The sequence below is a fragment of the Centroberyx affinis genome, unplaced genomic scaffold (assembly GCF_046629955.1).
Source record: "Centroberyx affinis isolate AG114_WGS23_722 - 3 ecotype Tasmania unplaced genomic scaffold, CSIRO-AGI_Caff_v1 ptg001465l_1, whole genome shotgun sequence".
Classification (NCBI taxonomy): domain Eukaryota; kingdom Metazoa; phylum Chordata; class Actinopteri; order Beryciformes; family Berycidae; genus Centroberyx; species Centroberyx affinis.
The window spans coordinates 73,875-87,722 of NW_027279934.1; the positions used below are offsets into that span (position 1 = coordinate 73,875).

The 13,848-nt window shown below is 40.1% G+C and overlaps 1 protein-coding gene across 1 annotated transcript; it reads left to right on the top strand.

Moving 5' to 3' along the window:
* On the top strand, positions 1 to 5,348 carry LOC139650215 (CD209 antigen-like protein C). The gene is made up of 7 exons (XM_071526815.1): positions 1 to 73; positions 1,610 to 1,678; positions 2,315 to 2,431; positions 3,632 to 3,862; positions 3,973 to 4,145; positions 4,331 to 4,446; positions 4,521 to 5,348. Exons 1-7 carry the CDS (start codon positions 34 to 36, stop codon positions 4,654 to 4,656), a joined length of 882 nt encoding a protein of 293 aa, XP_071382916.1. The 5' UTR covers positions 1 to 33; the 3' UTR covers positions 4,657 to 5,348.
* Positions 5,349 to 13,848: the final 8,500 nt, after the last annotated feature.

The window sequence follows — 13,848 nt, forward strand, 5'->3', positions numbered from 1 at the left end:
AACAACACTGCTGATCTGTCTGATTTGTGCAGGATGAACAGAAAAGCACAGGAGCTGGCTGTTATTTTCAAAGGTAAGATGCTTTTATATTCTAAAGGCCCAAACGCACTGAAAGCGATAATTGACGCGCCTCATTTGACGCGCGTCAATTGATGCTCCTATGGCGCACTGCAGGCATCAGATTTGAAATGCCAACACCACAGAACCAGCAGTATTTTGGTAAAAGGTCGCTATTTATATGTAGGCAGGCACAAGTTTGTATGCTTTACAGATACCCCCCGTTAATTTTCTATACATTTCTATTTGAGTAGCCTTTAACGTTACGTTACATAAGGCAGGAGGGAACTGTTGGGTGCGTGCTGCTGCTTTCCTCAGTTGGTTGGCAGCAGAATACGGTAAAGCCACTGGGGACCAGCCATCTCATTTCATCTTTTATTTTTTCTTCCAGGTGGGTGAAAGTCACATAAAGCACAGCTAATCATAACTCTATACTATGTTAATTAATTGCTGTTGTTAGGTTTATGTAGCGAGTAAGTTTTATGACCAGTAGATGTCAGTAAACGTTCATGACAGATGATATGGGGTGGGTCTGTTATGCTAACGTAACTACCAAGGCTCTAAGCTTTTATTTTTCTTATTTTCAGTAGGCTATCTGACATGTGACAACACAGCAGTTCAGATCTATAGCAGTATAGCTGTTGGCAGTGGTAGTTGTTTTCGTTTAGCATTGCAGAATTACAATTGTACTGTTCATAAAGTTTTAAACTAAGCTAACGGTAGCTGTCACCTGTTGCCATAGTAACAGTAAACAGTCAGTAGTTTGCAGTCATATATCACAGGTCGTTTTTGGACTTCAATGATGAGCTTCTCCTCGTCCTGCTTTGGCTGCTCCTCAAGTCGGCTATTAGTTTTTTGTTTTTTTTTGGTGGCCGTCTAGTTTGATCAAGCTCTGATGTCAGCTCCCCGCTACATATCACTTGTTCTTCTTTGGTTTTACCGGCGGACTACACCACCTACTGTCCCGGAGTACTCCCCAAACAGGTACTGCGGCTGCAGAAAAAAATCCTCATTTGACGCTCCAAAATCGAAACAAGGTCGGAGTAGAGGCGTCAAGGCAGTTTGACGCGCCTCATAACGCTTTTGGTGCGTTTGGGCCTTAAATCAAATCCATTTAAAACAATAGGTGTACTTCAAAACGCGCGCGTCAGACGCTTTCAGTGCGTTTGGGCCTTAAATCAAATCTGCACATGGTCTTCATCTTGAAGAATGGACTAGATTTATATACTATTAATCTGACTAATTCTGTGATAAAGTAATTCCCCAGAGTGGGATTAGTACAACTCCTACTGCCATTTAATTATGGTTTATGTGTATTTCCCCAGTACATTGTTCTGATGTTCAAACATGTTGTGTCTGATGCTTAACAACAAACTGACATCAACTCTTTTTGAATTGCTTGAATCCCTTTAGATTCAGATTTACATCTTTCCAAGTCCGTCTTGTAAATTATGAATTCTGTGATCTGTTCAACACACTGCGCAGTATTCTGCAAATAAAATCTAAATTTAGATATTTCAACATTTGTGTTTTAATATGCATCATTTTTCAGGGAAAAAGGAAGAGGCTGTGTATGTTAATGCAGCGGAATGCATTGCTGATCGAAGTTCAGCCATTTCAGGTGAATTATGAAATGTATATTATTTACGTTACAATTCAAATCTGGTTAAAAATGAAAGAAAAGATTTTTGTGTAATTTATTTCTCATTCATTATCATGATCTACAATAAATGAATGATAATTTAAAAGGAAGAAGAAAGATAATTGAAACACTGTATATGTGGTACATTTAAAAATTTGAATTTCTGTGAAGGTGTCGCTCTTTTCTCTGTCTGTTCAGCCATGATGGCTATCACTGCTCATGCTAACTACCCAGTTCTTCTTCAGCTGTTTATTACAATCAAACTGGAAACGTAGGAATGAGCTACCATAGAACAGCAAATGTAAAGATTTTCATGAACTGGATATAGGTTGAATCATTATTGTGTTATCTCAGTCGGCAATAGAGAGTAGGAAATTTATTTGCTTGAAAATGTCACAGATTATTACTTTAAAATCACATGGGGCGTCCTGGTGGCTCTGGCAACTGCAGCGTCTTATAATCGAATCTGGCCTCAGACCTTTGTCACGTCATCCTCCCATCATTCCTGTCTCTCTCCACTGTAAACTGTCAAATAAAACAGAAAAAAAAATATCTTAAATCTTATTGCAATGACCGGGTAACAACTGTTTCTGTTCCATTGTTGTTTGCCATCAGGAGTCTTGCCAGACGGGAAGTCGTCCAGCAGTTGTCCTCATGTTCAGGTGGTGGCGTGGTGTTTGGGGATTCTTTGTGTTATCTTGCTGTCGGCCGTCATAGCCCTCTGTGTCTACTGTAAGTACACACGTCTGCTAAAATACTGCCATTCCTTCTTCTGTTTAAGCTAACTCATTTTGAGGGTAGAGTTCAAAGGATAAGATTTTCCTATCACTTATTATTGCCCATGAAAAGTCTAAACCCACTGATGTATTTGCCACAGTCAGAAGCTGCTACTGTCTGTTCTGCTGCAGCTTTGTGTTTCCTCCTGGAAGTCATCGGCTCTCATTGTTTTCAAAAAATAATTAGAAACAGCTCAGAGACAAACTGCTGCCCTTTCTAATGTAAAACATCATGTTGAACAACACCTGTACTGCAGTTTTTCCTAACATGACTTTATCACACAGCTAATTATCAAGTTTAATGGGGACTTGTTCATTGCTACGTAGCTACTGTTACTTCTGCTGGCAGTGAAGAGGCAAAACGAAACATAAGAGAGTGGAAGGCAAATACGCACAATGATCTGTACACATTCAATTCTGGCAGAATGGAACTACTTTTGATACAATTGCAGTGACTGTGGTATTATACAGTCATGTTAGGAAAAAAATACAATTACAGTTTCAAATGATGTTTTATATTAGTCAGGGCAGAGAAAAAAAAATGGGAACCTACAACTTAAGGGAAGTAATGCAAAACGCATCAGCAGCAGTAGAACAGACAGTAGGAGCGTCTGACTGTGGCATAGTATCTACTTATATTAGTATAATAACATTGGTGGGTTTAAAGTATTCATAGGCATTAATGTTGATAGGAAAGAACAAACTATTCTATGTTCAGACTGCCTTCTCAAATCTGATTTTTGGCTTGTCAGAAAGATTTTATCAAGTCTGAACAGCAAAAAACACATGGAAACCGATTTTGAAATCATATTAATCCACATTATTATTATTATGATTAGTATTTGTATGTAATTATTAGTATGTGGTTCGAAATGCTATTCACATTGGATTTCTACAGCTGCATCTCAGTCTGACGCTCTGGAAACTCAAAAGAGTCGACACAAAATGGTAACTGATGCTGGCCGAAACATTGCTGCATTTATCAATCTCCTCCTTCACTGATGTTTGCTGCGATGGAGGAATTCTGCTCCGTGACAAGACAGTCCTATGGTGTGAAGGCAAACAAATTGGATTTGCCTGCAGTCTGAACAAAGCCTAAAATTACACCAGTGTTATCCTTTAAGGGGACAATTTTCTTATTTCTTATTTGCTACAGCAACACATGAAAGTGAGAGGTTGGTAAGTGATCTGAAGCAGTTAAAAGACAACCAAACAACTCTACTGGCAGTCAATGGCATCTTGGAGAGCAGAAACACAAACATGACTACAGAAAACCTGCAGCTGAAGACAGAGAAGAGCAACTTAGAGAGACGAATAGAAAACATGACCTTGACTCATGCCCAGTGGAGCCTTGATGCCTACTGCCCCAAAGAAGGAAACAGTCAAGGTAATCTTAAAACCACTTCAGTCTGGTCCAAAAATAAGTCGGTGATAAGGAAATCACAACAGTACACACAGTAATCAAATTTATTAATTTTCCTTTCTTATTTCTCTCAGAGAGACAGTGTAAAGCTTGTCAGCAAGGATGGATCCACTCTTCCTCCCTGTCCAGCTGCTATGCGATTGTAGACGAAAAGGATTATTCTAAACAGAAAACCTGGGAAGAAGCTCGAGACGACTGCAGAGGAAAGAATTCAGATTTGGTTATTATAGGAAGTCTAGAGGAACAGGTAATGTTAACATGACAGGAACAGGGAGGGAGATTAATATATGTGGGATTTATTAGCAGAGTAAAAGCAGCTTCAGAAAATCACAAATGAAGTTTGAAACAGATTAAAAAAAGTTCTAAACTCACAATGTGTCAATTTCAACCAACATTTCTGTCATTAATCATCATTAATTATGTGGTAATCAGAAATTCATCTATGAACACAATTGGGGCCTCACCAGTGAAACCAGTGGCTACTGGATTGGCTTGACAGATGCAGCTGGGAGTTGGAAGTGGGTTGATGGAAGCGATCTGACTGAAGAGTAAGACACATTCCTAAACACCATGAATCATAAAATCTGTCACCCATCATCTAACCATCATGTTCTTCCCTCAGCTACTGGATAAAACAACCTGCTGCCAACGCTCACTGTGCCATTTCTCTCCAAAAGACTCGGCCCAAAGGATGGAATGCTGTGGACTGTACTGAGAGAAACAGATGGATCTGTGAAATGAACGCTTTGTCTGTTTAGGCATTGCTGTCAGAACTGATAAAGTTATCATTTGTATTAAGTATTGATTATCTGTAATACAATAAACTAATGTGAATAGTGTTATTAACATCATTTACAATGCAACCAGTATCAAACATTATTTCAAGATGTGTAAAATGACACTTGTGTCTACAATCTTACAGCGACTTATTTGTATTCAAACATGATCATGAATAATTGTCCTACAAGTATTTACCTGTGTGTGTGTGTGTGTGTGTGTGTGTGTGTGTGTGTGTGTGAGAGAGAGAGAGAGAGAGAGAGAGAGATGCATTAATTGCTTACAAATTTGGGCTGAATAATACTGTAAATGTAACTGTTGAGAGTCAGTATTTAGAAAAATAGAAATTGGCCCCAAGGGGGCGCTGAAAGGACAATTTCAGCTTGATTGGAGTTTTTGCTGCATTTTCTCTTACTGGTTTACATCGTTTACTCGTTTCCAAGTGCTATCTACCGATATCTGCCATTTTCCCTCATCTCAGTTGTTTTTCAAAGTAAATATTGTGAAATAAATGCTGTCGAAATATTATGAGTCACTTCCAGAGAAGAAGAGGGCAGCAACTTTAAGCAGTAACTGTGTAAAACGACTTGTGTATAATTACTGTTTTCAACATTTGAACATATGGCCAGTCATACTCAAACTATTGTATCTATCTATCTATCTATCTATCTATCTATCTTCTGCTCAGTTTGTCTGGAAGCAGTTTTTTTTTAGTTATCTTTGCTCACCAGTGAATAAATCTGCAGCCAGACATTCTTGTTATTGATTGTAGGCTATTTTACTTCACAACTTGCTCCTTGAAAATGAAAGTAAGCTTTAATCAAGTTAGAACGAACCACATGAGACAGGATCCTCTAACATGTTTGAACAGGATAAGACAGTAACAGGTCCGGCCTCAGTCTGTCTTGGTGTGTCCGCTCCATTTGGACTTCACTACCAGGTTACATACACTGTCAACATCAGCACCAACACAGCTCTGTAGAGAGGGATAGGAGGAATCATTATCAGGGAAATATCATATTGTGTATTTTACAAAGTGGAATTTTATCTCTAAAATTCTATAAATCTAGTCGCTGAGCAGCCCCTACAGGTGGTTGAAGGATACAACATGACAGAATATTTCTATTTTTTATTATTAACCTTACCTATTTTTTTTATATTTCTTCATTTTAATGTCATTTTACTAGGCAATTTCTGTCTTGCTTTAGCTTATATTTTTGATTTAATTTAAAGAGTTTGTTTTTGGTTGTAATTGTTTTAATCTGTTTATTTTGTGTAAAGGACTTTGACGTTTGTTTTCTTGGACCCAAACGCAGACACAGACAAAAGGTGGATGGAAAAGGAAAAAGGTTTATGGAAGGTGGATGGTTGGTTTGGGGAATGAGACAAAGAGATGGGTTGAGGCAGAAGGCAGCGAGGTGGAGTGGTGTAAGTGACCTGGACCGAGCTGGCTGGCGGGCAGACGAGTAGGTAGGTAAGCAGATGAGCTGAAAGGCTGGCTGGTAGACAAGCAGATGAGCAGGCGGACAAGCAGACGAGCAGACAGGCTGGCTGGAGTGGCGTGGGCAGGTGGAGAGAGAGACAGAGAAATCCTGGACACAGGAGAAACACGATGAGATGACAGGCACAAAAGAACACAAGAACAAACTCTGATATGATAGATACAGAGTGACCGAGAGAGTGTCTACCACGACTTATGCCTACCATACACTAGAAGACTTTAAAAAGACTTTGAAAAGACTTTGAAAAGACTTTTAAAAGACTAAAGTCTGACACCCTCTCACATCCAGCTCACATCTTTTTTTTTTAATTTTTAGTCACAGACTATAAGATTTTACAAAGACTGCCTACCATACACTAGAAGACTTTGAAAAGGGCTACCCCTGCTATTCAGAGTTTTCCAATAGATTGTAAACATGGACTGACTTGTGAAGAACTCTACAAATCCCCCTCCTACTGCACACACACACACACACACACACACAAGAGAAAGGGAGAGAGGGAGCACTGCAGCCAGATTTATATGATTGAAGTAGCTCGTAGGCTAATAGCAAACATTACAGTAGCTAACGTTAGCTTGCAAGTAGCCCCGTTCGGGACTGTGGTTAGCTTGCTAGCTATAGCATATAGCATACTCACCGGGGATTTCAAGGGCTACAGCAATTTCTGTCCACTTTTTTTTCCCTCAGAGAGAGCACAACTATTGGTTGTTGACAATGTTCACGTCATTGAACTTCACTATTTGCATGAGCCAAGACTAAAGACTGATAATATTAAACATGTTTGATTTGATCGGAACGTCAAGACGAGAAAAAGACTGACTTAAGACAGCTCGGACTGAGTTTTCTGACCACCTTACACCAAACGATCGAGATGACGGGAGCGCGCTACAACTGCAGCAAAACTCTCATGATTTTATTCCGACATTGGAAATTTGTCTGCGACAGTGAAATCTCTTGAAAAGTCGTTTGGTGTAAGGTCGCCTTGTAATAATTTCCTGAAAATGTAATAACACCTGAAAATGTAATAAAACCCAATAATGTAATAACTTGACCAATAATGTAATAAAATGTCCTGACTGATATTGTAATAACATTTTACCGATAAAGTAATACCTTTCAATATAATAAAACCTAATAATGTAATAACTTGACCAATAATGTAATAAAATGTCCTGACTGATATTGTAATAACATTTTTATCGATAATGTAATACCTTTCAGGTGGGTCTTTTTTTTTCAAAACTGATGATGTTCATTTTCAGTCCAGAGTTCTACATTTTGTGTTTTAAGAATTTAAGAATGTTATATACATTGGATTTGAAATGAAAGAATGACTATTAGGTTAAAGTGCAGACTGAGCTCCATACAGCCATATGCACATGGGCAGAAACTCAGGGACATGCAGCTACATCCTGGTCTTACTGAGCAGGTGATGGACTTCCTCCTTGGAGACCAGTCCAGGTCAGATGAGCTGAGCAGCACTGGGGAGCCAGGTAACTGTTCCCTAAACCTTCCTCTTCACTCTCTATGCCACAGATTTCCAACAAAACTCTGCCTCATGAAAACAACCACAATCCAACAAAACAACTTTCAGTAACACTTCATTTGAAGGAGGTATACATAAGCATTCATAACACCTACATACGCACTACATGACACCTGACATAAACAGACATAACCAGTCATAAATGTTTGTTCCACCTGGTCAGAAAGGGTTATTATGTCACTTTCAATGTCAAATTGACATCATCCTCTAAGTCAAGTGACATAGTGGTCAGTTGACATATACTGTCATACTGATATATTATGACACTTTCTGCTTCAAAATGACATAGTATTTTATGACAATTGAGTCAAAATATTATAACGAACAGCCAATCATTTTGGCCACTAGGTGGAGCTCTAGTGAAGCTTAACTGAAAATACCTCCAGCACTAGCTACACAAACATGAAATATAAAAATAAAAATAAAAATGTTATTACAATATCAGTCAGGACATTTTATTACATTATTGGTCAAGTTATTACATTATTGGGTTTTATTACATTTTTGATCAAGTTAAGTGCAAATTTTATTACATATTCAGGCGTTATTACATTTTCAGGAAATTATTACATTATTGGGTGCTACACGCCTTTAGGCGGAACAATGTGGCGGTGAGTAGACGGCAAGACGGGGATGATAAACTGTGGGCTGATGACATGATGGGAAGCAGGTGAGCAGACTGGAGACAAGCTGATTGCAGGTGTGTAGGACAAGCTGGGCGCCAGGAGAATGAGGGGAGACCACGCCCACACAAACAAGACAGAGAGAGATACAGACAGGGGAACACTGGAAACACAGGGAAAGGGAAACACAAGAAAAACACAAGGGCTAGGCTGGGACCATGACATGTATGAATTGTGCTATAAACATAAAGTTATTATCTTTGATAAATTTCAATTTGACTTTTGCCAAAAACACAGTACTGAAACTAAGAGTCACTAAATACCAGTAGCGGACCGTGCATTTGAGACCTAGGCCTTCAATGGGTTCCCTAAAAAATCCTAATGGCGCACAAACCACTATCACCGCACCAGACTATTACGCACGGAGAAACAATGTTACCACTGACATATTATTACTTATATATTATTATTATTATCTCACACACACACACACACACACACACACACACACACACACACACAAACACACACAGTCATTCTCTCTCTCTCTCCAACCGGGCCACTGGAACATTAAATAAGACTGGTAAGACTGAAGCAATAATCCAAAAACAATCTATTGGACAATGACGCACTAGTACACATGATTTTAGTATAATTATTCTATCAAAGAAATCTGTTCCAAATGACACACCGGCCATCACTAAATCATTTTATTTCACCTTGAAACTGAAACACCATAATGAGGCACGAGTAGCAAAAGCAATCAATGAATGAATAAGTGGTAGCCTACTCATCCACACATTACGCACAATCCTCTTGCAAAGAAAAAAAACGTTCCAAATGGTGCACAAGAAAATGCGCGCGCAGTAGCACACATCCAGCCAGGCCACTGGGTCTTAACACCTGAGCTTATCATGGGCATAAAATCACAAGAAGCATAAAATTAACTCACCGGTGCTGTTCTACTTGAAGATGAAATCCATTCTCCTTTCTTTTTGGAGGAAGCGGACAATTACGCGGTCATAAAGTTCGTTCTTGGCTTCCATGTCCAATAACAGTTCCTTTTCAATGGCAATGGTAGCCAGTGCTGAGAGTCGACCCTGTCCTGTTGTATTCCTTAAATACGTCTTTATACGTTTAAGCGCTGAGAAGGTCCTCTCAGCAGACACTGTTGACATTGGAATTGTTACAGCCAAACAGGTGAGTGCGTAAAGTTCACGCAGGCTGTCGCTGAGGTCTTTTTGCTGAAGGAAAGACAGGAGGTCACTGGGGCTTTTCCCTTGGAAGCCAGGCATGGCATACACAACTGTGAGCTCGGTTCTCAGCCGCGGTAAGTCGAAAAGGGTTCCATGGCTCTGCGTAAAGCTCTGGAAGGCCTCATTTGGGAATGTTTCCCGGAATGTTTGGAAACGGTGCGCGTCAAGGAGAGAAAGGAATGCAAGTTTCTCATGGTTTAAATGCTTTTAATGCTTTAAATCTGTTCCTTGTCTGGCTGAGAATGCTGTCCAAAATGTCACTGTGTAATTTTTGGTATTTTGCCCGAATGTCCTCTTGGGCATGAGCTCTCCTTGCACTTGGCGCACCTGTTTTACACACAGTGGACTCATAGATGTCACCAAATCACTGTCTTTCCCTCTCAACAGCCTGACAAAACTCACTGATTCTGTCTAAGCAGAACTGAATATCCAGGGCTTTGTTCTGAAGTAGTCCAAAGAGAACATCTGAGTGGTCAAAAATCCCATAGAAAGTGGAGAGCAAGAAGTTGAATTTGAAGTTTTCCAGATGTGTAATGTATCCATCGGCGCTGTTTACAGTATCGCTGTCATATTCGCCATGTTGCTCCACTATGTGTTCAAACACAACCTTAGGGCATCTCTCTTCTCAGACACGGTGGCAACCAGTCGCGAAGTGTAGAGCCACCTTGTTGGTGCCACGCGAGGTAGCCGTCTTTCACAAATCTCGTCAAGCACTTGGGAGCGCTTAGGTGACCGGGAGAAAAATGCAGAAAGACCGTTGAGAGTAGAGAAGAATATTTTGCACTCTCTGAACTTGGACATTCCTTGCATGAGAACCAGATTTAATGTATGTGAATAACAGTGGATGAATAAGGCCAACGGAGCTCTCTCTTTCACTTTGGCTTGCACACCATTTAAACTTGAGGCCATAACAGCGGCACCGTCATAACACTGGGCCACAACCTTGTCTAAGCACTCGTACTCCTCCAGGAATCCAACAATCAAAGCTGCAATATTCTGCCCGTTTCCTGGTGGTGACATCATCAAACCTGACGAACCTCTCCTTTACACCATGGCGTCACATAACGGAGCACACCATAACTCCTACAAACTTTGCTTTCTTGATCTCCCGTTTTATCTCCTCTCCCATCACATCAGCTATGGCAGTGATTAGATCGTTTTGTATTTTCCCTGATGTGCCAGTGAATACTTTATTGGTGGAGAGGTGATAATGGAGATCCTTGTCATATTCAGCTAAAAAGGAGAGCAGCTCCACATAGTTGCCACGATTAGCAGATTCCTTTCCCTCGTCATGACCCCTAAGAGCTCCTGTTTCCCCAAGAACATCACACAGTTGATCAGCTTTTTCAGTATTTCCTGATTTTTCTTCACCTTTTCGTTGTGCATTTCAGTTTCCCTCCTTCTCTGTTCATCCAACTGCAAGTCAACCCTTGTGTCCCCAAACGTTTTCAGCATGACAGTTGCTTGGAGGTGTCCTACCGTGCTCTGATGTCGAGTTGCTGCCTTGCTCAGGCAGCTCAAATTGCCAAATCCGACGTGGTTCCACACACCATACAGGTCGGCTGAAAACAGAAGCAAAACAATTTGTTCTTCTGCATCGAGCCAGTTAGCCACGGGTAACGCTGGAAGTTGGCCGACTGGAATCGGCCCAAAAAGCCTTTCCCTTGCTGGGTAAGCGCTGGTAAATCCGGTGTAGGCCGACTGTTCTGGACGATAGCAAGCTTGTCTTGAAACGATCTTCTTGAAAATGGTTTTGCCAATAAATCGGCTACCAAATCCACTCCTTCTCCTCCCTCTGCCATGATTTTTTATCACAAAGTAAGCTACTCCAACAATTCGCCAGCTAACGTTAGCTAACACTGCTCCAAGCTAACTACGCTGACTGACGTTTTATATTCCAGAGTTGCCGCCAAAGAACCTACGTCACCCAGGGCCTGCATGCAGGCCTGGCTCCCGCCCAAATCAACACACATCAAATTTTGATTGGATTAAAAAAATGACAATCCGAAATACCCCCACACCCCCTTCACACCAAGTTCTATGAACGGATGGATTCAATCAAAATTTTGCAGGCGTTGAGGGAGGAGCACAGATTTCACTTTCACCTAGAGACACACCAGGAAAAAAATCTGATTGGCTAAAAAAAAAACAGGCACTTGCAGTCACCGGACTGCTATAGTAAGTTTACATTATGATTTATGAACAATGTAAATAAGCTTAGAATTTTTATTTTTATAATTTTACATTACTGAACACGTTTTTCCCTTTTCTCTGAACACTAGTAGGCCTGCAGTGAAGGCCTTGCAGGCCTTGACAGCACGCCACTGCTAAATACATCCTAATGTGTGCTGATAATGGTAAATTGTCTATTTCGGTGTTACCAGAGTACATCTTTTGACACCACTGATCATGCCATCCTAATTGATAGGCTCAGTAAATTTCTATTTCCAATTCCAGGTCTTCGTCTGCTCGGCTGTTATGTGGGGTTCCCCAGGGGTCAATCCTTGGACCTATTTTGTTTTCATCATATATGCTTCCCTTGGGCCATATCATCAGTTGCTCTGGTTGTATCTCCTATCACTGTTTGTAGATGACACACAGTTGTATCTTTCTGTAAAGCCAAATGATCGAAGTCATTTAGTCAGTCTACATGACTGTTTGGCTGCAATTAAAGACTGGATGGCTCTAAAATTTCTTCAGCTAAACCCTGACAAAACTGAGGTTCTTGTTATTGGTCCCCATCACATTACTAACAAGATGCATCAGAGTATGGGTCCCATGGCCCTTAATATCAAGCCCTCCTCAGGGAAACTTGGTGTTATGTCTGACCCACACATGAAGTTTGAGCAGCATGTTAATGAGCTGGTTCAGTCCTATTCTTGCTGCCTTGCACTGGCTACCAGTATAGAATTGATTTTAAAATTTGCTTAATTACTTATAAGGCATGGCCTGGCGCTGGCTTACATAACTGAGCTGTTGATTCCCTAAACACACTGCAAGGGTCTTCTAGAAATCCCTTGTTCCAGACTTAGAGCTGATTGTGCCTTTGCTGTTTTGGCCCCCACACTCTGGAACCGTCTCCCCTAAACAACCTCAAAGCAGAACTACAAATACCAAACACAGTGGACCTTCAGTGTGAAATAAAACTCTGGCACTCTGTCAGCGTTGAGACTTCCCTTCCAGCCCTCGTACAGGACTGTTGCTGATCTGTCTGATTTGTGCAGGATGAACAGAAAAGCACAGGAGCCGGCTGTTATTTTCAAAAACCCTCATGTTTCTCTGTCTGCAGGTAAGATGCTTTTACATCAAATCTGCACAAGGTCTTCATCTTGAAGAAAAATATAGATTACATACCACTATTTCATTATGTTGTGTATTATCCTAATATATTGTTCTGATGTTCAAACGTGTTGTGTCCGATGCTTGACAAACTGATTTGCTTGAATCCTTGTAGAAACAATCTTTCAGAGTCTGTCTTTCTCTTCTCTTTATCTTCTCTGATCTGATCAACACACTGTGCGGGATTCTGCAAATAAAATTGATTTCGATATTTCAACATTTGTGTTTTATTATGTATCATTTTTCAGGAAAAAATGAGGAGGCTGTGTATGTTAATGCAGTGGAATGCATTGCTGATCAAAGTCCAGCCATTTCAGGTGAATTATGAAATGTATATTATTTACATTACAATTCAAATCTGGTTAAAAATGAAAGAAAAGATTTTTGTGTAATTTATTTCTCATTCATTATCATGATCTACAATAAATGAATGATAATTTAAAAGGAAGAAGAAAGATAATTGAAACACTGTATATGTGGTACATTTAAAAATTTTAATTTCTGTGAAGGTGTCGCTCTTTTCTCTGTCTGTTCAGCCATGATGGCTATCACTGCTCATGCTAACTACCCAGTTCTTCTTCAGCTGTTTATTACAATCAAACTGGAAACGTAGGAAAGAGCTACCATAGAACAGCAAATGTAAAGATTTTCATGAACTGGATATGGGCTGAATCGTTATTGTGTTATCTCAGTCGGCAATAGAGAGTAGGAAATTTATTTACTTGAAAATGTCACAGATTATTACTTTAAAATCACATGGGGCGTCCTGGTGGCTCTGGCAACTGCAACGTCTTATAATCGAATCTGGCCTCAGACCTTTGTCATGTCATCCTCCCATCATTCCTGTCTCTCTCCACTGTAAACTGTCAAATAAAACAGAAAAAAAAATATCTTAAATCTTATTGCA